This window comes from Symphodus melops (assembly GCF_947650265.1).
Source record: "Symphodus melops genome assembly, chromosome: 3".
NCBI lineage: Eukaryota > Metazoa > Chordata > Actinopteri > Labriformes > Labridae > Symphodus > Symphodus melops.
In genome coordinates this window covers 4,954,069-4,976,756 of record NC_136693.1, presented here as the reverse complement: position 1 = coordinate 4,976,756, position 22,688 = coordinate 4,954,069, and the positions used below count along the sequence as shown (strand labels likewise).

General features: G+C 39.8%; 2 protein-coding genes and 1 long non-coding RNA gene across 5 annotated transcripts; 1 reads left to right on the top strand and 2 right to left on the bottom strand.

The window, feature by feature from the left end:
- Positions 1-2,928: 2,928 nt before the first annotated feature.
- arl14ep (ADP-ribosylation factor-like 14 effector protein) lies at positions 2,929-5,466 on the bottom strand. Its single transcript, XM_079340069.1, has 5 exons — positions 5,257-5,466; positions 4,401-4,596; positions 4,149-4,277; positions 3,836-3,876; positions 2,929-3,385 (listed from the first exon to the last, which is right to left on the bottom strand). The coding sequence occupies exons 1-5, from the start codon at positions 5,325-5,327 to the stop codon at positions 3,157-3,159; spliced, it is 666 nt and encodes a 221-aa protein (XP_079196195.1). The 5' UTR covers positions 5,328-5,466; the 3' UTR covers positions 2,929-3,156.
- An 803-nt stretch (positions 5,467-6,269) lies between these two features.
- On the top strand, positions 6,270-18,394 carry nr1h3 (nuclear receptor subfamily 1, group H, member 3). 3 transcript variants are annotated; one of them, XM_079338842.1, is made up of 11 exons: positions 6,270-6,409; positions 9,299-9,503; positions 11,575-11,657; positions 11,931-12,173; positions 13,716-13,982; positions 14,134-14,339; positions 15,239-15,418; positions 15,723-15,822; positions 16,194-16,307; positions 16,418-16,512; positions 16,829-18,394. In XM_079338842.1, the coding sequence occupies exons 3-11, from the start codon at positions 11,615-11,617 to the stop codon at positions 16,973-16,975; spliced, it is 1,395 nt and encodes a 464-aa protein (XP_079194968.1). In that variant the 5' UTR covers positions 6,270-6,409; positions 9,299-9,503; positions 11,575-11,614; the 3' UTR covers positions 16,976-18,394. The 3 variants fall into 3 exon arrangements, with proteins under 3 accessions (XP_079194968.1, XP_079194967.1, XP_079194969.1); XM_079338841.1 differs by having other exon boundaries at positions 6,271-6,413; positions 9,303-9,503; XM_079338843.1 differs by lacking the exon at positions 6,270-6,409 and adding an exon at positions 7,374-7,392.
- Positions 17,086-22,420, bottom strand: LOC306820839. The gene is made up of 3 exons (XR_013778721.1): positions 21,610-22,420; positions 20,821-20,944; positions 17,086-20,720 (listed from the first exon to the last, which is right to left on the bottom strand). It is a non-coding gene; the product is annotated as an uncharacterized lncRNA (long non-coding RNA).
- Between the last annotated feature and the right edge of the window lie 268 nt (positions 22,421-22,688).

The following is a 22,688-nucleotide window of genomic DNA, read 5'->3' as shown; positions in this document are numbered from 1 at the left end:
TGTCTCTCTTTACTTTAAAGCGGAATGTCAGGGGATCCCCAAAGTATTTAGGGGGCCTCCTCTTATATCTTACATTTCAACTTAATTTCATGGCAATAAATACTGTACATGTGGAAATTCTTTGACTAAAAACTTTGGCCACTTAAGTGATTCAGATTTACTTTCATGCAAAACAGATAAGTTGATCAGTCGTCATGGCAATGAATCAAATAGATGTGTGACTGAGGAAAAGTCTGATGATCCCTAAACTCACGATTCCTCCTCTGAGCTCTAAATGCATGCAACACTTCTTATTTATTTAGATATATTGCAAAGATCAGTTCTGCATCATCTGTCGGATTCTTCATTGATTAATAATCAATAGCTGCTTTTGTGGTACTCATGTTTGCGAAGCTGTGGCACTCTGCTCTTAATGAGAAATACAAACCATTAGTTCTTAATAAAACAATGTGCTTTTAACCCCAAGCATACTAGCATGGTTTAGAATGATTTTTTTAAAAAGCCTTGATTATATATTACAACATAAGGCCTTAAAATATTTAAATTAGGTTTGCAATGTCTTACATTTTGTTAATGTTTTCTGCTTTTCTGTACGATTACTGGCATTTGTGTGCTTTAAACATTAGACCTTTTTTAGTGTATTTTTTCACGTTTCATGTTTTTCATCCTTTTAAGCTTTTTAGTAAACTTCAGTGTTATAAAAGTGTGTTAATTAAATCAAGTTTATTCAACTGGACTGGAGGATTGAATAAAAACCATGAAGTCAAACACAACTCTCACAGTTTTTACATTTCTTTTGTCCCTGTGTAACACCTGAGTGTCTGCAGGGACCAGACACAGGCAGAAGAAAACAGAGCGAGAGAGGCCACTGGTCTTGACAGAGACAAAAGAGGAAGAACGAGGGTGAGTTTATCCTCAAGAAAGAGAGTTTGGTGGGGAACCGTCTTCCACCCTAACTGATTAGAACTAATATGGTTGTCACTGTAGCATTGTTTTGGAAACCCACGACTCCTTGTTTTTGGAGGTAGGTTTCTGTATGTAATGGATGTGATTTTTTAGCAAAGCTAAGTCAACAGCCAACGTGTGAGCGCACTAATCAAATGAATTGATGAGCTCAGGAGAGAGGATCCCTAGATTGGACTTTTTGGAATTGGATTTTTGTCCCTGTTGTTGCTTATATGGTTTAGTGTGGACTATATGGGCGGACTGTCTAACTAACTATTACCCACCACCTAATGATGTCACTTGTGTTGCTCAAATCTGTACCAATTTGTAAAAAAATGTTTTTTAAAAACAGCTTGTAGGTGGCTTCTGAGCCAAATGTCCAGATTCTGCTCAAAATATCAACTTAAATGACACATATAATGCAAAATCCAATCTATAGTTTTCATTTGCTAAAACAAGGTGTTTTTGATGATGTCATGGTCAGCCTTCTGCAAACAACATTGCAGCTACAGAACTGCAACCCTGGACCGGATGACTCCTGACCTACAGCTGAGCCAGAGGACAGCAGGATGTGGATAAATGAGACATTACTGTCTCAGCCTCTCTGCAGCGCTTCCTTCACTCAGCGTGATGAACTGCTGTGTCACGCTGCCTTTGGTCTGTGTGATGAAAGCAGAAAGAAAAAAAACGATGATCCCCCAGTGTGCGTCCAGTCTGAGATAATCGGGCTGAAATGACCTCATGGAAACACAAATTTATTAAGTTGTAATTTATTAGATGGATTGCTGAGATGACAGACACTTTAATGAATGTCTTTACTTGTTAAAGGCACTGATGTAACATCCCTCTGATGGTGAGTTCAACAAGACTGTGACGTCCTGCCCTGTCTGCATTTGTTTGGCTTCCTGGCTTGGCGACAGAAGATGGAGTCAGGAAGGCCATTCGTTCAACTGTGACACCTGACTCCATCAGGACTCGACTTATATAAGTGACTTCCACTATAACTCGTGTCTCCCCTCTATTCCTCCACCAGCTGGTTGGCCTTTTGTTTGAACTTCACAACACTCATCCAAACCTTTTATTCATGACAATGATTGTTTCAAGTTTAGTTTAATAATAAATGAATTCCCTTCAAACCTCTTGTCACTTACATTGGGTATGTAGTATGGTTTTAAGTTAAGAAGGTAGGTATGCTGCTGGTCCTGATCGACTACTTCTCCTCTGGCACTGATACTGAACAGATATACACAGGGACTACAGATGTAGTGCTGACCCTTTAACCGCCTGCCCCCCCATTGTAGAAATACAGATAGCTGCTTGTTAATGGTTGCTAGATAAAATTTAGACTCAAGAATTGAAAACAGTGTGTAATGCATAGTTTTCAAAACATACTATATTTAGCCCACTAAAGCCTTTTAAATGTTTTCTTTTTTTTGTAAATAATTAAAAATAAACATTTTTATTAGACTCAGTAAGTCATTGTGACCAGAGATGCACCAATTAAAAAAATTGCAGGAGTCAAGCGCGATCATCCTTTGCTCTCTGGTGGGCTTCATCTTCTGGATATATGCAGGACCGATGCCAGTGTTCGAAATAATAATTTAGCCATCTGCTGACGTTTGTTTCATGACTTCTTTTGGTTTAAGAACCCAGTTACACTCTTGTTCTGTCACGCTTGCGAATGACAACAAATTGCTTCTTCTGCCCAGTAAAACTCAACTGAGTCAGTAGTTAGGTTTACGACATGCCAGTGTTTAATTGATTTTGCACAACAAATAAAAATTGGCTACTGACATAGGTTCATGCCGCAATATTTCTCGATGTGCCGATGTCTGAATATCGTCCAATATCGATGTTGAACCAATTGTGACCAAGTGGATTTTAGGATTTTACTTCAAACAGCTAAAAAAAAAAGCAAAATATCAAGTGATGCCCTTTTTTTGGAGACTTTGCAGCCCACAAACAAACAACTGCCGATAAACATAAAAAAAAGAAAACACTTTATTTACAAACAAGGGCAATCATGGATATTTTTCTCTTGACTTAAAAAATGAACATGAAAGATTCAGCTGTAGATAAACATTACTCTGCACTGTCTTCTACCACAGACTGTCACGTCATCAATCTGATAAATAACATTTTAACATCAGGAAGATTCCTTCATGAAGCAGAGTCTTGAGTTAAGGGGGAGAGAAAAACGTTTTGTTTCCCTTAAAAAACAAACTTGTTCCGGATGATCTCACCGCCCTCCACCTCCACCTGTTCGTAAAGCCACTTCCTGTCGCAGCGACACTCTACCCCGCACTTTCGTGAGCCGCACTCTGGGCAGGGGTAGAAGCAGCCCATGCAGTCCACGTCCAGACAGTCACACAAGTCTTTATTGTTGGACAGCAGTCGTCCTTTGCTGTCGTAGACTCGGCTCTTGGCTCCTAAGGCCTGCCTGCACGCGACACATCAAGACAGTCACGTTACAAATTGGCTTGTTCACATGCAGCTTCAAACCGCTGGCAAGGACAATGCAAATTATGTTTGAGGAGCAGTTCCAATGTTTCTATTTTTTCTCTTTATACGCTTTTATGTTGTGAAACTTGTGACAGTTACAGATAATGCAACATAGGGATAAATTATATTTTTTATTCTGTAAAGCTGTTAAGAGTTTGGGAATATGCAAGTCTTAACCCTGAAAAACAAATGTGTATTTAGCAACTGTTGAGCTGGTACTAGGAAGATTTTTCTATCCAGGTATCTCATATGGGCTATATATGATTGGTTCAATGTATTTCAATTATTAAATAATGCTTGCACTGTGTTTCTTGATGACCCTGATGAAAGCCACAAGGTGAAACTCACTACAGGGAGAATGGAGGAACACAAAAACACACTGTCTCACCTGTCAGAAAACTGTTTTCCTCCACGGCTTCCTCGTCCACCCTAGGAAAAATAATTGAGTACATTCATGATACGGGAAATTGTCACTACCACAGGAAACAGATGTTGATCAGAAACATCAATGATTCAATGCATACTGGACAGCACAGTGAATAACCAAGACATTCTGGTGACTCTTCTCTTGTAGGGCTGACTTACACCATGCTCCAACTTTGAAAAGTGAAATAATTTGGAAAGTATGACTGATCATATTTTTTCATTCATACAGGTAAAAATAATGTATTTACCAGTACCAACAGTAAAAATAAACGTACCCTCATTCCTCCTCTTTTGTCTCTGCGGAAATTAGCGGCCTCCTTCGCTCGGTCTCCTTCCGCTTGTGTCATCACTGGGCTTGCAGCGTTTGTCTCCTTTGGTGGCACTACTCTCTTACGAAGTTCGATCTGTTGAATTTTCACAGTTAAACTTAATGTGAAGGTAAGACGTCACATTAAGTGCATTGTTCAGATGTGGCGACATAAATATAAAATTAGAAAACAATATTTTTCCATGTTGCAACCACACACCTTCGATGAATCCTTCCCATTGTGGAATATGGTGGGCACGGCGTCCTCCCTCAGAAACTGTTTGCCGTTGTAGTCTCTGAAACAGTCAGCCCTAAAATGTTCGGAGCAGAGGCAGGTATTTGCAGTTGGGATGAAGTTCCTCATCCCCAGGCTGTGCACCCATTTGTTGGCCAGTTGAGGTTTGCTGAGAGGAAACCTGAAAAACATGAGAGGAAGGAGACAGTTTAAAAACCCAGTCTGCAAGCATTTCTACAGATTAATTACAGTTTGTTTGAAACAAGTGGGTTGACACTGCTACGTTTTAGTTCAGTGTATATATTTAGCCACACCAACTTAAAAAGGAGAAATACCTGTACTTTATATCATCTATGCATCAGAGAACTCAGTGTGTTGTGCTTTATTGACGGATTCAGCTGAGCTCTTGTAAAATAGCAACAAGTAAGGTCTTTTCCTTACTTTTTGTAAAGTGTTTTGAGATAACACTTGTTATGAATTGACTCTACACAAATGAAGATTGATTGATTGTCTCATTTCTGAGTGGGAGACAGTCTCAAGACACTTTCCAAGTAACACCCCTGTGACAATGAACAGACTACGATTATAATATATTTGAGTTAAGTTAAGTGTTATAAAAAGTCATTGTTATTTACGAAGACTACCTTCATGTCTCTGGTAAATCATACTGGGAGACGTTTTTGCACTTTGCTTTACCTTGTTATGAAATTTACAGTATTTTACAGTCTTTTAATTACACACACACGTGTATGTGTGTGAAATAAAAGTGTTGGCTTAATTAAAATTCGCGTTTAATCATTCGGCGTAACCAAGGAAGACGAGCTCAAACAGGATAACTTACCTGTAAAATCGTATTACCGACCCTTTGATGAACTTATTGTTGCACCCTGACACCGCACAGATGACTGGCATGATGACCTCTTTATGATAAAGCAGAAAACTGTAGTGAAAAAAGTGCAACAAGAAGAAACACAACACAAGCCAGGCGTGTGTGATTGTTTTCCTTTAACTTCTTCATCGGTGAAGATGAACAGTTACGACTTCCGTTTCCGGTATTGGATTGTGTGACTCTGCCCTCTAGCGGCGGTGGAGATATTTATTTACATCATTATAAAATGTCTAAACAAACATGTTAAAATAAGCAATGTATAAAGCAATAAAACATTGCACACTGATTTATATTGAATACTTGGAAGAACTACTGATAATATTCCACCAATTCTTGTGGAAATGCAAGTCTTAATCCTCAAGTCTTCCTTGAGGATTAAAATAAGACGCATATTTAAGTCTTCTCGACACTTGTGTTTTGTGAACAATAAGAGTGTGTGAAGTGAGTCACAAAATAACATAAAGACCGGACAGAATAAAAGAAGAAATTGACAACAATCGAAAATCCGGATTTATTTACTCATCTTTAACTTCATTCAAGCATCATTGCTTCTCTCAGTATCCTCTCTTTTTTGGTTGAAAATACAATATTGCACAATTAAGATATTGTACATATCACCCCCCCACCCCCCACCCCTAAAACAACCCCCCCCCCCCCCAAAAAAAAAAAAAAAAAACAATAGAACACTGTCTCCAACAACAATAATGTAAAAAAGTACATTTCAGACAGGAATGAATAATCAAAATAGCAATAATTATCAAAAATTAAATAAAAATAATAATCTACCAGTATCCTTTTAACATAGTCTTTATTTAAGAGGAGCCTGGTATCCTGTCAGTCTGATCACTGGGTTTAACCATTGATTGCAAAATAATAAGCAAATAAATACTTAGAAATAAAATAGGTTTAACTCAGTCTGATTACTGGGTTTAAGCATAAATAATGTAAAATAAAAGGGGTTTAAGTCTCGTGAAGCCTGAGCTGGTCACGTGATTTTACAGCTAACCTGCTAGCTTCGGATGTCAAAGCTGCTGTCAATAGCTAAACACGGACGGAGGAGACTAGCACAACTTGAAAGTTTGTCTTAAATACCTCGGAGTCTCTGGCAAGTCACGTTTTTTTTAAGAGGGGGTTGTTTTTCCCTGTTTTGTTATGAAATGATTTGAACTAGTGAAGTTGTTAAAAGGGAGTTCCTTCCTGAGTGCGGGGGTGTTAAGCTAACGATATTGGCCTTGTTTGGTTTGACTATGAAGCTAATCTCACATTAAAACCCTGTTGTTGATTCCTTAAAAGCGCAATGTTTAAGCTAATTAAGGTTCAAGGAGTGTTATAGTGAGATAAAGTCAATGCTCTGCTCATGTTTACAAGTCAAACTTGTAGCTAAGCTATACATGAGCTCTGAAAGCTACCAGTGAAGTGATGCAGGTTAATAAACATAATAACTTTAAAAATGCTTAAAGTCTGTGCTCAAAATACTCTACACAACAGGTCAACACTAACATCGTCAAATGCTACATGTACGTTTCGAGTCGACATGTTTACATAACACAAGTATTGCGACACATTGCTAACAGTGCTAGCATTAAGTGTGGTTTGACAAGTGGCTAACTAACCCCTCATGCTAAATGAGCTAGTCTGGGTTTGTAAACACTACCAGGCCTGGTTTAGTTTTATGTTGTTCTCTATATCTGATGTATAACACACAGGATGTGTTTGTGAGTGTTTGTTGAAGGAATTGCTGCTGAAAAACCAAAAGTCAAAATATAGATAAACTTTATATAAAGAGCACCAATCTGAACTTGGCACAGAGTGAGACATAAAAGCAAAACATAAAGGGATTAATTATAGTGTTTGTATGAAAACAGAAAGTCCCTTGTGTCCTCACAGTAGTGGGTCATCTCATTTGTCTGATTGGTTCTGTGTCAGGGAGTGTGCAGCCTTGACACATTGCACCTGTTGCCAATTTTGGACCAGTTGCATCCACATGATTATTTACTGGTACTAGTGACCTGACATAATCCCCAGAGCTACGCCTCTTAATGTAAACCTGAGCAGAAGTCTTCGGTGAGAAGAAGTGAAAACATCTGGGTGGGTCTGTGAGACCTTGGGGCACTGAATGTACTTCTTCTTCTTCTTCTTCTTCTTCTTCTTCCATCAGGGTGTTGCTGGGAACTTTCATTAACTGTGGAGCTCGTGCCTCCTGAAAGCACTGACCTTTTGCTTTCACTCAAAGTTGTTGCTGAGTGTGAATATCCATTTTTGCTTCATCGAAGAGAGTTACATCCGTTGGCAGTCTGAGACTTTTAGAAAGGAATGTTTCCCACCCAGTCACACTGACTTTATTTTTACCCAAATAGTTTGTGTCCTGCAGCCGAGGTTTACATGATCACAGATTTCTCACTTTGATGAAGATTAGGAGCACACATGAAAAATGCCTCATTCAATATTTCCATTGGTTTAAATTACCGTTATATTGGTTTTGAAGGGGAGGGGGACCCTTATAGATTTTTCCGCTCCGAGGAAATAACTTTCACTGAACTGAAGGAACCCTATTCAGGAAGAAGCTGCACTAACATCAGCTGCACTTTTAGCTCAAGGCCTCTCTGGATTTGCTGCCTGCTGAAGCGGCAGAGAATGCTATGTATTTTTTTAAACTATTTAATTTAGTGTAGCTCTGATAATGTTATTTTCTCCCATTTTACCGAACTCTTTGCTATCATCATGTGAAATCTTTTCTTAGTACTTTACCCCTTTGCTCTGGACAGATGAGGATGCATCCACTGGGGCAGTACAAACGTTAACCGTCAATGGCGGCCGTGTGGCCGGTGTATCTGTATGTTACTGTGTTGGAACAGAAAAGAAAAACTGATTTCCTTATGTTTGTTCATAAAACCTGTTGTAAGCCCATGCACCGACCGAATAACTGATCCTGCTTTTGACACCATATTGGAGAGTGAAAACGTGTTTTAGATTTTTATGTAATCAGAAAAATCGAGCTTGAATATGGTCCTTTAAAAACTTATGAAGTAAATGTTTAGAAATAATCTCAGGTCAGTAGTTATATTTACACTTCCGTGTCCAAAAAGGAGTCTAATTTGTCTTGACATCACCAGTCTAGTTGACTTATACAATAGTTTATCATGGGAAAAGGCAGCCAAGAAGCGTTTTGACTAGTTGATGTGTTTAATGTTGTGGCAGACAAAAAGATGACGTAGCGTACAGGTGGTGTCTGTGGCAATAATGCGAGGATGGTTCGAGTTGTTGAACGTAATCAAAGCTTTGATTCTTGTGCGGCGTTATTGACTTTGTTGGTGCTGCCATTTAATTTCCAGCAGTCTATGAAAACACGCAGATGGACAAAGGTGACTGGCTGATAAGACGCAGGGGAACATTGGACTTGGACAGAGAGATAGCAGCAGGGATGACATGAGGTCAAAGGCAGAGTAAAATCGTTTTTTTGTTTGTTTTTTTATATAGCCACAGATTCATGATTCACCCATTAAGCTGGATACCTTTGATAACTGGACCTATTGTCTGTGTGAGTGATTGTGTGGCTTGTTGGAACAAAAATGAAACTTGAACTTTTGTGCTGACATGACGCTTGAGATCCATACTTATTATTTCTCAACTTAGATTTATTGACACATTTGAGGCAGATGTAATATTGTTAGTTAGTTGTGATTTGTCTGTCTGACAATTATTTTTTTTTTTAAATGCTTTAGATGGAGTTGGTCTTTGCAGATTATGATTTCATGCATTGTTATATTGAATAGTAGTCCTGTTTTAGTCTGCGTTGAATGCCGCTGTTTAAGCAAAAAATTGGCGGCTTGAAAAGTCAAAGAGGAAAAGGCGAGAGCAGCGCAGCCGGCCTGTGGGGATTTAAGAGTCTTGCACATGACCAATAGTAACCTCTTGTGTTCCCTCTTTCACCCTCTCTCCCTCCTCCCCTCTCTCTCTCTCTGTTTTCCCTCCTGTCTCCCATTGGGCATTGTAGAAAGGGACTCGTCTTCTCTCCTACTCCCACTCTTCAAGATATCGAGTCATTAGACTTCCGCCCAATTAGCCTCAGGAGGTTTTGGCATCTTCAGGAATCGTCAAGGAAAGCAAGTCCTCCATCAGCGCAGAGATATAGACAGACTGAGGTTGTGGAATCACATGGGCAAGATGGATGGGTGATAAAGAAGACATCAACTTCAGAGGTAAGATCAGTCCAACACTAAGCCTGTCACAGAACCACTTTTGGATTTTAATTTGACTTATAAAGAGTCTTCTTGTTAAATTGTAATATTTGTATTTAGCCACAGAGGTGTTATTAAGAGTGTTTATTCCCAGTGGAAAGGTATGAGTAGAAACATCTTTTTCTATTCTTCATGAGTCCTATCAGTGTGTTGTCCTTTATGTCACAGGAGTATTGGGGTATTACCCTGTTGATGCTGCACCCTGTCTCATTTTAGTATAATAGTTGTTATTAAATAAAAGCCAGCAAATAAAAATTCATTAGGAACTCCTGAGTGAAAGCTTTTATCTTGGACTGCTGTGACAATTACTACTTTACTGCTTATTCAGAAGCTTATCAGTGGTGCTTGGAAAATGACTTCCCCGTCACACTATAGCGGCTTTGGAAATGTTCAGTTTGATGATGGTCTTTCCTCTACTCACTCTCTCACAGGCAGGCACTTTACGTCAGTGTCAACAGTTTATGAGTCAAGTAAAAGTCATCGGTTGTATTTTCTTACAGTAGAAAAAAGTGACATCACAAACACGTGGTAGTAAATACGTAGCAGTGACACACTTGAGTCAGCATCTGGATACAGTGATGAATGTTTCATGAACATTTATCCAGCGTTAAAACATGAATCCAGATTTTCATCTTTGAGGCGATCTTTATTGAAGAAGTCCAGTTTTTAATCCCACCTTAAAGTACCAGGTAGTCAGTGTCAAGCAGCCAATCAGAAGCCTTCCCATTGGAATACATGAGTAGAGTGGATATGCTTTCGACCATGGAGGTAAAATGGGTGGACAGATTAATCACTTACCTCTTAATCAAAGCCATTGTGATGAAGAATAATAACACGACTGAATAACTTTGCCTTCTAAAAAAAAGAAAAGAAACAATCACTTTGACCTTTTGTGCTCCTTTTTGCTTTTAAACGGGAGAATTCTGTGACTTTTACTGTCGATGTAAGGAATCTGTTATTAAAATAGAAAACAATGTTCTTACTGAAAATGTCAGGAAGCGTTCAGTACAAACATTTGGATGTCAGATGAAATGTCAGCAAGTTGATGCAGAACAAGAGATGAAGTATGACAACTAATGACATTCAGAGAGCACTGCTGTGTTGGGAAGAGACACTGTCAGGCTAAGCTCATGTTTTCTCAGAGAGACGGAGGAGACAAAGAATGGGACTGAGAGTTTAAAGCCTGTAAACCAACATGGCTACTCTTCCTGTACTTGGGAACATCTTTTTATGTATTAAAACCCAATACATCAACTTGAAGTCTTTAGTACAGTACTTTCACATTTTTCAGTTTTATTGAATTTATTTCGCAACAAATGCCAGCAGTGATATATTTTTAAACTGGGCGTTCTTTTTGCATGCCAGTTAAAAATATCCAGAAATCATGCATGTGCGTCTGCTGATTGAATCAGTTTCCTGAAATGCATCCTTATGGGGCGCATGACAGACTTTCACTTCTCCTTGCGCTGCACGGTGGCTTTTCACGCCTGTGAAGCAGCATCAGATCTGGTTTCAAGTCTTGTCGTATTAAAGATCTTTCTAAGAACTAAAGCACGCTGATGCTTAACCACACAGTTATTGCCCTTTCACTGCAGAGCTGAACCCCACCCTGGTTTCTGTATCTATACAGGCTACAGCAGGACAAAACACAATATGCACCTACATTAAGTGGTTTCAATTCTTAGCCTCTCTGTCACAGGTCATCACTCTGAATGTCTGTTATCGTTCAGACGACTTAGGTCACAGAAATGTCCCTTCAATGTAAAACGGTTGCCTGACTGTTGAGTGACTACATATAATGCAAACAGATCAAAAAGAGGGTTTTGTCCCAAACTGAGAGTACAGCAGGACGTTCTCAGGTTTGAAGTTTCGTGTTAGACAGTCAGCTGGTATGTAGCCAGATGTTCCTGGAGGGCGAGTAGTGCAACAGAAGGTTTGACTTCAGGGGATTTGACTTTGTTCTTGATGGATGTCCTAGATTATTCGCCATGATAATTGATAATGATTGTATTTTGGGTTTTTTTAACCACAGGTACACGTTGATTTCGTAATGACAAGCTGCTGTGCAGAAGATGTCCACGCTGTCTGTGACTGATATCCCAGATGTTGGTCATGGTAAGAAGAGTCCTTTATGTGAAATCTTAAAGAACAAGGTTCTGTTCTCTAAGTGCATGTTTTAGTTTGTCCTTTCTAAAAAAACACAAATATATGGTTTTAGCAGATGTCAGTATTGCAGATCCATTCAGTATTCATTCATGTGAGCGTGTTCCTCTGTTGCATGTGACCTTTGAACTACAGAGACGTCAACATCTATTCGGGACACCTGCCACAATGATGGAAGGGTTTTTGGGTTTTGTTGTTGAAATGTGTTTTTGTGTCCTCTGTCAGATGAGAGTAAGGTGTTTGACAGGGCCTCTGAGCTGCAGCTGGACTGCATGGTTGAGGAGAGCAGTGGAAGCACCACAATGAAGCACGACGGCCTGCTGTCGCTGGCTGACCTCCCGCAGCCAGATGACTTCCCTGCCCCCCCTCACAACGGCCCTGCACTGACTGAGATGAGCAGCCCTCTGCTGGTCGACCCCAATGACATCAAGCCCGATCCAGCTGCAGGTGACACATCTGCAAGCATAGGTGGGTGACAAAATGTTGTTTGTATATCAAGAAGCCTTTTGGACCTTTTTTATGGTGCAAAGGACAGCTCTAAGCACCCTTTGTCCAGTGCTCTGGAGAAAATTAATTTATATTGTGGCAAACATTCTGTTCAAATCTGATTCACAACTGCTGTCTTTCCGTCGAATGACTATTACTGGTATTTACATATACATTTTTTTTATCTTTTAAAAAAAATATTATTAGTATTTATTTATTTACATTTTATTTTATTTTTTTCACTTTATTATCTTTTTTTCTCTCCCGTTTTTCATTTAGCTTTGTTTTGTTGTTATAGATTGTGTGTGCATGTAAATGTAACTGTGTATGTGTGTATACATGTTTACTCATTGGACACGTACCATGGTTCTATGCAGGGTGGGGTGGAAGGGGAGGGGTTTGAGGATGGAGGAAACAGACTTAATAGTTTTTTTTTTTATTTACAATTTTATGCCTCCATGTTTCCAAAAAAATAAATAAAACATTTGATCACAAAAAAGAAAGAGAAGCCTTTTAGGAGGGAGTGGCGAGTTGTCACTCTGGTAAAAGTAGTGAGTAAAACACAATCGTCGTTGCTTTAGACACTACTGTTAGTCTTTGTTCATTCTGAGACTGGACTCAGTTAAGGACTGCCGGGTTATGTTTTCAGATGAGTGAAACAGTGACAAAATGGATCTTAGCATTGTGTGTTTCTGACATGTCTCTACAAGTATGCAGGTAATAAGACTTGTTTGACAACTTCCAGAGACGAGAATAACCAGTATTTATTTCTGTTAACATCCTCCTAATCTCAGGCATACATTAGTCCATGTTTTAGCCCCTTTGAGGTCACAACTGGTGACGTGTGCAGAAGTTTCTTTTTCATTTAAATAGAGAGAATTCATTTCCATAACAACAACATATGAAGCTGTCCAGCCAGTGCTTCAGTCGGACGAATACAGTAACTGTTCCTGTATGCTGAAATACTGTCTCTAACAACCTGACACTTTTTGAAACAGTACTGTGAAAGTGTGCTAACAATTACACATATCTGCATTTGTTTGGAAGTCAAGCAGAAGTGAATGAGCCGCTGGAGTTTCTGTAAAATGACGATTAAGCCACTGAAATAGTTTTAAAAGCGTTCCATTAGATTTCACCTGGGACTTGAATGTTTTTGCGTTTTCCGACCCAAAGCGAAGCCCTGTAAAAAGCAGGAGTAAGCAGTCCTACCTTTTGCATTTCAGCTTTGTGCTTCTTAGTAGATAGTCTCGACCTGTGGGACTCCAGGCAAAGTGCTTGACTCATACATTTGCATTGTTTATCTTGCATAATGTGCTTGCATATTTTGCATACAGATTTGTCTCTACCATGACTCTGTTTAGACGAGAGGAGCTGAGATACTCATCTTGTCTTAAATCAACCGGAGGAAGAAAGGCAGACATTGTCTAATCTCCAGCAGGCATTAAATACTACCTGTATGTGACTTTTTTACCTCAGAGAGCATCTTTGAATGTGCTTCATTGATTTTATTTTTTGTGTGTTTAGATGGTCAGCCGGTGAAGAGAAAGAAGGGACCTGCTCCAAAGATGCTGGGCAATGAGGTGTGCAGTGTATGCGGTGACAAGGCCTCGGGTTTCCACTACAATGTGTTGAGCTGTGAGGGCTGCAAGGGCTTCTTTCGACGCAGCGTCATCAAAAGTGCCCAGTACTCCTGCAAAAACAACGGCCGCTGTGAAATGGACATGTATATGCGCCGCAAGTGCCAGCAGTGCCGCCTGCGCAAGTGTCGGGAAGCAGGCATGCTGGAGCAATGTGAGTGCCAGATGAGTCAGAGATTCAGAAACTTCAGATCCCACCGCATTTTTCGGCTTGTGGGTTTGCAGTCAGAGTGAAAATCATGAGAGTACAAAGAAGTCAGGGGATTGTGCTTTAGTCAATATGTGCCTCCCTCTTTGAACTTTAGGTGTGCTCTCTGAGGAACAAATCCGACTGAAGAAGATGAAGAAGCAGCAGGAGGAGGAAACGGCCCGCACGTCCACAGTGGTCACCCCCACCCCTCCGCAGGAAACAGCTGCACTGGATCCACAGCAGCAGGAGATGATCGAGAAGCTGGTGGCCATGCAGAAGCAATGCAACAAGAGATCTTTCCTTGACCGACCTAAAGTGACAGTAAGTCAACATCTTGGGCAGATTTCGTTTGTTGTGTTTGGTGTAATATTGACCAGATGCTGACAACTTATGTACTCGTGTTTTGTAATAATATTTTTAATGCTTTTATTGGACAGAGTGAGGTGAGGACTCGAGCTCGAGTCAACAAGTGCACTGTGGTTTATTTATTGTGACCAATCAGCTTCCAAGCACCTTTCTATTTCTAGATTTTGTTGGCCCTCTCAAATAATTGGCCAAATATAAATATGTTTAAACTTGTAATTTGTTTGTGGAAGTAACAAGCTATTGAGACATGAAATAAACAATAACAACAGCAGTAACGTGGTTATGAGGGATGTTTTCTGCCATTTCATGTAGATTCAACACAAACAAGTCGACTAGTCTGAAGGTTAGAAAACAGTCCAAACTTTGAATTTAAGAAAACTTTATTTAACCCGGCTGAACACAGGATCACATCTTTTCATCTCTTTTCATTTTGAAAATAGTATTTTCATCTATGGGAGCTACAATCCGGCTACCATCGGGCGCCTTTGTTAAAGATTAGACAAAACATTTGACCGGCGTGGAGGGCCTGATTATTAAATTATTAACAATTAGTTTAACAGTCTGGAGATCCTGGAGTTGACTGGCGAGGGCGAAGACGTTTAATCATTCAGTCACACATTCCTCGAGGTTGCTTGAGTGAATCTTGTATCAGTAAGTTTATGAGAACTTATTAAACTGTCACGGAGGCTCATGTGTGGTCAATAATTGGTCAGACTTCTTTTTAGTGCCACTGCTGTCAATGTTTAACCTGAAACGAGCTGCTTTGTGGATTTTAAAGGGGATTATTTTGGGGTGTTTTTTTTTCTCCTCCATGCTAGCCAATTTGGTGATTTCTCTTTGTGTGTATCCAACAGCCATGGCCACAGAGTCAGGAGCTGCAGAATCGAGAAGTACGTCAGCAGAGGTTCGCCCACTTCACTGAGCTTGCAATTATGTCGGTTCAGGAGATCGTGGATTTTGCAAAGCAGCTTCCTGGTTTCCTGGAGCTCACAAGGGAGGACCAGATCGCTCTCCTGAAGACATCTACCATTGAGGTTGATCATGAGACTCTTTTTTTCTATAGTTTGTTTTACTTTGAAAGCCAGTCTTTGTAGTGGTGCATAATTGGTTTCATGGCAACGCTTCTTAGAGAGGTTTCAAGTGAGCTGCAGAAACATTTCATAAATATGGAAGTGACCTCGACTCTTCGCTGTTAAAAATCCACAACAATAGATAGAGGGTAGACCTTCCTCTCCAAAGCAAACCTTTGGGTTAAATATTGTGATTAATGTTAATCTTGAGCACTTCATCAATGTCTGCTTATAATATGTAGCTCATCCGAATGTTTGTCTTCCTCAGATTATGCTGCTTGAGACATCTCGGCGGTACAACCCTGCTATTGATAGCATAACCTTTCTGAAGGATTTCAGCTATAATAAGGAGGATTTCGCCAAAGCAGGTGCTAAATTGTATTAAAGTCTGTTGAATATTTATATTAAACAAATGAATATTATCAATTACTTTAGCGGAGTGCTTGCATTACTTCTGTCTTACATGTTAAAAAAAAAAAAACTCTTCTTATAATTTTTCATTTAATGTAAATGTCTTTTGTTCATACCCATGCATGAGTGCTGTATATAGGCTGTACAAAGGGTTGTGTGTGTGATGTAAAATGTAAATATAAAGAATCCTTGGTTCTGTAGCCTCACTGCTTTCCATAATTATATCCTCCCTGCTAAGGAAAAGCTAAAGCCTACAGTGTCATTGCATCACATTTCCTTCTTTAAAGAGATGTTCTGTTTCCCTGTCTCTCAACTCTCACCTCCTCAGGGCTTCAGTTCGAGTTCATTAACCCCATTTTTGAGTTCTCAAAAGGAATGAATGACTTGCATTTGGACGAGGCGGAATATGCCCTGCTCATCGCCATCAACATCTTTTCTGCGGGTCAGTATTCTGATCTGAAATCTAAATATAGGAGGACTAACTTGTGACCCACGGTCATTTAAAAGTGTAATTGCAGAGATCAACAAATAACGCCTTTTTGTTTTGTTTAGATCGGCCAAATGTGCAGGATCATGATCTGGTGGAGCGGTTGCAGCAGCCCTACGTGGACGCACTGCGCTCCTACATCATGATAAAGAGACCAAATGTAAGTGCCCAGCTGTTCACGTCGTATCTTCTCCTGTGACCGACAGAAGGTCATCATGACCTGGCTGACATCATCACAACAAGCACATTGGATCAGGGCTGAGGTTAGGTGCATTCTGTGCAGACTGGTGGTGTGTGTGTGGGGGGGGGAGGGGGAGGGGGGGGAGTTTTGTACAGTTACAGTAGGAGTTATTAGTTGAAGGGTAAAGGTCCATTATAGCCCAGCTAATGTATCTGTCTGACTCTAATAATAAAACGTTTTGGGTTTTTTTCTCTCCTTGTATTTAAATAAAATGTGGGTTGACTGTAATCCTCAGGATCACTTGATGTTTCCTCGTATGCTGATGAAGCTGGTGAGCCTTCGTACACTGAGTAGTGTCCACTCGGAGCAGGTCTTTGCCCTCCGCCTTCAGGACAAGAAACTTCCCCCACTGCTCTCTGAAATCTGGGACGTCAACGAGTGACTGCATACCTGACGTTCCGTTCTGTGTCTATCTGAGGCCTGAGACAGACCTGGCATCAAAAGACTCCTTTCTGCCCATCTGGTTGGAGATTGGTTATGGCGTTTGAAATGTTTTGTTTGTTTTTTTTTGATGGGAGGAGAGACTCTACAGACTGCAGAATGGTTTGAGAACAAACATGGACACCTAGTTTTGAGCCTTGTGTTGTTCTTTGAGTTGATGCTGACATGATTATGGCGATATTGAATCCCAGCATCAGGCTCTCGCCGGTTATCTTTGATTGAACATCTGTTGAAAGCCGTGTCTATCTCTAGTGCAGTTCTGAACTCGTCCTCTAATAATTAGATTCCAACTCCTGAGCAGGTCTTAGCTGTGGCTGCCTCAAACGCCGGATTTTCAGCTGCACATTGAGTTGAAAAAGTGATTTCTGCAGCCGTGCAATAGGTGGAAGTAAAAGCAGAGTACAGTATAAGTATGTGCAGACCCATATCTGCTGTTCACTTTATTGATGTTCGGGTAAAATGGTAGACCATCTGGTTGGTAGTGTGCGTTAGGATATGGCAACATATAGCTTGTGTTTGTTTTGGAGTAAGCGCAGAAATCGATGGGTTGGTGTAGTCGCTCAGGTAAAGTAATGTGACGTAGACCTCTGGAAGCCGGAGGCTTCTTTAATTTCTTATAGATGACTTTCCTTCAAGTGCATAAGGGACCCCTTTGGTCAATTATAGACGCCCATTAACTTTCATGTAAAACTGTATATTTATTTTCACGAGCAGAATGTGTAGACTCACACACGTAAAGTATCCTCAAGATTGTACAATCACATACTAATGCACAAGAAAGTCACCACTCCCCCCGATTGAGCACCAGTACTTAAAAATAATTGGCACAATTCGTGTCTCCAAATTCCACAAAAGCGCGAAATGTTTTGAAAAGGTCAAGTTATCATCTTAATGACGATGCTTTTTAGATAAAACCTATACTGACACAGTTGTATGCAGAGATCAAACTAGAAAGAAATTCCTTCTATTAACATGTTTTTGTCTTTATGTTCATGTAAGATGTACGTTGATTCATTTCATAACAAAGCAGTGCAGTTACTTACATATTCTGATGTGTTTTTATTCCACAAGACTTTAGAGGAGAGAAATGTAAAAACATTGAGCAACATAGAGAATTTCACAGTCTTTATTTTTGATAATATACTGTAACAATAAAAATGAGCTGAACTTCTGATGGAAAACTAGATCAACTGTTTACTACAGGCTTGAGGATGTTTCTCAAACAGGTATTCAACACCAACAGGTTTAACTGGTCCAGTTCTGGAAAGCTTCGCAACAAACTGAAACTAAATTGACTTCAACAGGAAGCAGAGGATGACAAGAAACGAGTAGAAATAATAATAAAGCCAGTGACTACAGAGATGCTGTGTTTTCCATGAATTCTCCTGTGCAGTGTAAACTTGAAACCCGTAACATATGATAAAGGAATGTCAATGCAAATCCAAAACTGTGCAGCCTGTTTCTGACCGTTCGTCTGTCATCATGTTGGATGTTAAAGGATGTCGCCCACGTCCTAACACACAAACGGTTAAAACCCATTTAGCTTGTCATCACTGATATGAGGCACTGTGATGCTTTTCACAGCTTTCCACAAAATGTAAAACCCCCGAATCACCAATAATGGAAAGTGAAAAAGTTTTGCATATATTACTTTCAGTATGCAATAATTAGGAGATCATTTAGGGAGATAATGACATAGTATTGTATAATATGGCCATACACAGTAAGGCATTGTTTTTTTTATATTGACATAAACAGCCAGTTTGTAACTTTAATGCATACTTACAAGCAACTAGTTAAGTGTCATGTGTTGTTTAATATGTAGACATGCCTAACCCCTGACCAGGAAAGGAGCAAGTTGCAGAGTATGTTTTAAAGTGCCATCGCAGATGTATAACAGATAATTGAATATGTCATTGTCAATATTAAATATCTAAATGAAGCAGCAGACTATAATTCCCTGCATCAGCATTGACTCTTAAAGTCTGAGCTTTCACGCCTCACAAGATAAACTATATAAATGGACAGAAAAGAGCTCCACCTGTTGGCTGTTTGAATTAATACAGACAAATGGTTGTTTTTCCTCCACAGTCTTCACTGTGTTAATAGTGGCACAGTGTGTTATCTAGACTGTTTGTTTTTCTTACTCTTCCTGCAACAGTCACTTAAAAAAAAAAAAAACACCTGAAAGAAGACAAATAAAAGCTGCTGTGAAGGAAGTGCAGTCCAGTCACACAACACAAGGATAACTTCGGTCTTTAGCCATCTGTTGCCTTTCCTCTCCAGATGTTTTCATAGAGGCATTTAAAATAAGTGTTTTCTTTTTATTGATCTTTTTTTTTTAAAACCAATTTACAATTACATTTGAATTTGGGTTTTTTTGTTTTTTTTGCGAGCCTCCACAGCCAAATATTACCTTTACATAAAAAATAGCCTCTAATGTTTGGGTGCATTTTCCACCAAACCCTGTTTAAATTGCAGTTCACTTTTACAGATGAAATTAGGTACAAGTGAAATTCCCATTCCATTTTATTTTGTGCTTTGCTCAGATCGAATGAGCATACAGGTCACGTCAGTGCTAGAGGTTCATTGTACTGTACGTACTTTATCATCGTTGATCTTTTTATTCCTGTCCGCAAAGAGTGACAATGTAAACATTATAGTTGTATAGAAATGCAAAGCTATTTTTAATACTGTTACTTCTTTTGTTTTGTATGAACTGTGTATATTAAAATTGAACTGTAGTGCTGATACGCTTGCAATCAAAATAAATAGTTTGCCTGTCAGATTGTAGACATGATGCTTGAAAGATTAAATTTAATATCTTAGTAACTAAGTAACTCAGTGACCTCGAGTCGTCAGTTTTGGTGTATATCCAGAGCTGTGAAATAAGGTTGAAAAAAGTATATTAAAGCCAAAAACACGTTTCCGTCTGGTTTCGAACCAGGGACCTTTTGCGTGTGAGGCGAACGGAATACATAAAATACATTGGAATAAAAAAAAATCAATTGGAATTAGATTCCCTGCAGTGGCATATCTTTTGGTTGCTGGATTGCCACTACACTGAGAAAATTTTAAACTGAGCATTTCTGTCTGTGTGGTAAGACTTCTGCAGACCACAAACAAACGACTGGATGGATTTATTTCACATTTTGTGGGTCAATAGACACTCGGGTTACCCAAATAAATGTTCAAAAACACTGTACAAGTAGATTTTTCATAATATGTTCCCTTTAACGCTGTGTCGCTTTATTCTGAACCTCACACACAGCAAGTAAAACAATGCGCTCTATCAGGTACGGTGGCTGACTCGCACTTCACAGTTCAAACTCGCACTTCACTATGGCGATTGTTGATCAGAATTTAGTCTTTTTGGTCCTTATCATCTTCCGTAGTCACTCTCCCCTACACTAATCCTTCTTGTTTATCTTGTCAGAAACCCTCTTCATCAAGACTTTCTCTACTTTCCCTGTGTACAAAACACTGAACGTAAACGTACGTATCCTGCTGCAGACTTCTAGGAAATAAAATGAACAATAAAGTGCATAGACGGCAGGATTTTTACAAAGAAACGTTTACATTTTCCACACGGACTGTACCACTGTTTATGTGTACAGCTCTTTGATGGTGTGTTCTGCTTCCCCTCTCCTCTTCAGCAGCTGACTCATGGTGTTCTCCAACATGCACTCAACAAAGAAACACAACAGACCTGTAGGTGTGACGAAGCGCACAGCGATAACTCACGAGAAAGTAAAACACACATGCCACAAAATGATTCCTATTCACCTTGTAGTCTGCACAGGCTTCATGCAGCTGCAGCGCTCGGTGGTTCTTGTGCGAGCCCAACAGCACACACAGGGACTCTCTCTTCTGTGCAGAAGAGTTTGAGTTCATCACGATGCTCCCTGCACTTCAGAGACAGAAAGACCCAAATTGCTTCAAAGTAAAATTATCTCTCAGTGCAGAATTAGTTTGTTGAAATAAGACATACTAACTACTTTAGATACTGGCATCTCATATCAGGACACTCAACATGTAACATTTGAAGTATTTCAGGTCTTAAAGGTCCAATAAGTAAGATGGGTTTGGTCGTTTTGGACGCCCCTCAGTTTACCAGATATGAGAGCAGTTATCAGGTCAACAGGTGTTGCAGCGATGGAAGCGGGCAGTGGAACTGGTTCAGATAGAAGTGATTGTACCCGACCTAAAAAGCCTCTGCATGTTTCTAACAAGCTCCACCAGCAGAAACCTGCTCAAACTAGGATCAGTATTGGAGATGCTTTTCAAAAATGAAGAGAGGTTAGAACGTAGAAAGGTTTACAGAGCTAAACACTGAAGCTTCAGTGTCACCCACATGGCAAAATCAGACTGCAGTTGACCTGTTTTACACACTAGGTGTCAAGTGTGAAATGGTAACAGTTTGCAGGACTTTTTTGATCTTTTAAAGAAATAAAAGTTCCCAACTTTGATTTTCCCTTTACTTCCATTTACTGCTATTAAACAAGGTATCTTTATCTTCTGATTTCTACTAGAATCATATCACAGTTGAACGTTGTGGCACCATGACAACCCTACCTGCAGAGTGAGGTCAGCGGGGAGGAAGATCTGAAACTCTGGACAGAAGTAGGGACCCTGGGCAGACTTGTCTGTCTTCCACACAGCCTGGATGCAGGTGAGACAGAAGTCATGTCCACACAGCAGCGTCACAGAATCTCTGAACAATTCCTGGCAGACGGGACACTTTAAAGATTCCTCCACAGTCCCCATGGTTCTGCTCTCACCTGTCGCAGCAGCTCAGAGAGTTCTGAGCCTCTGGACCCTGGCTCATGAATATTTCACAGCCACTCATGTGCCTCGGATTACTAAAGATGAGCTGATGTATTCTAGCAGCGTTTCAGGCCATTGACTCTCAGCAGAACACATACAATAAAAGCAGAGTTTCTAAAAGACTGGATTATATTACATAAAAAAATCGCAAGAAATTTGAACAAACATATGTTGTATTTCTAAAAAATCCTTTACAAATGATGGAGAGTGATCCAGAATGGGCACCTTCTCTACATCTGGGCCCCATGCACAGAAAGTACGCAGACAAACAATGCGAGCTTTGCTAGGCAGGGTAGAAGAAAACAAGACTTTATTTTATGTTTGGAACAAAGTTTTTTTTTACATACAAAGAAAAACAAATGCAGAGATTCTCTCGTGTGTGAACTGAGAGTTTTAGAGTAAAACTGGCGTTTTAGAGTCTTTTAGACTCTAAGAATCTTTTACCACAAACTGAACAGCTAAATGGTTTCTCTCCTGAGTGAACTGCAGAGTGTCACCTCAGATCTCCATTTTGTTTAAATCTTTTACCACAAACTGAACAGCTAAATGGTTTCTCTCCTTAGTGAACTGCAGAGTGTCGCCTCAGATCTCCATTTTGTGTAAATCTTTTACCACAAACTGAACAGCTAAATGGTTTCTCTCCTGAGTGAACTGCAGAGTGTCGCCTCAGATTTCCATTTTGTGTAAATCTTTTACCACAAACTGAACAGCTAAATGGTTTCTCTCCTGAGTGAACTGCCGAGTGTCGACTCAGATCTCCATTTTGTGTAAATCTTTTACCACAAACTGAACAGCTAAATGGTTTCTCTCCTGAGTGAACTGCAGAG

Bases quoted from the DNA above. Each gene is read 5' to 3' on its own strand.
- arl14ep (XM_079340069.1), bottom strand. From the start codon at position 5,327: ATGCCAGTCATCTGTGCGGTGTCAGGGTGCAACAATAAGTTCATCAAA. The intron at 4,597-5,256 runs GTAAGTTATCCT...CATGTTTTTCAG, and splicing joins TCGGTAATACGATTTTACAG to GTTTCCTCTCAGCAAACCTC. The intron at 3,877-4,148 runs GTACGTTTATTT...TATTTTTCCTAG, and splicing joins ACAAAAGAGGAGGAATGAGG to GGTGGACGAGGAAGCCGTGG.
- nr1h3 (XM_079338842.1), top strand. From the start codon at position 11,615: ATGTCCACGCTGTCTGTGACTGATATCCCAGATGTTGGTCATG. The intron at 14,340-15,238 runs GTAAGTCAACAT...TGTATCCAACAG, and splicing joins TTGACCGACCTAAAGTGACA to CCATGGCCACAGAGTCAGGA. The intron at 15,419-15,722 runs GTTGATCATGAG...TGTCTTCCTCAG, and splicing joins TGAAGACATCTACCATTGAG to ATTATGCTGCTTGAGACATC.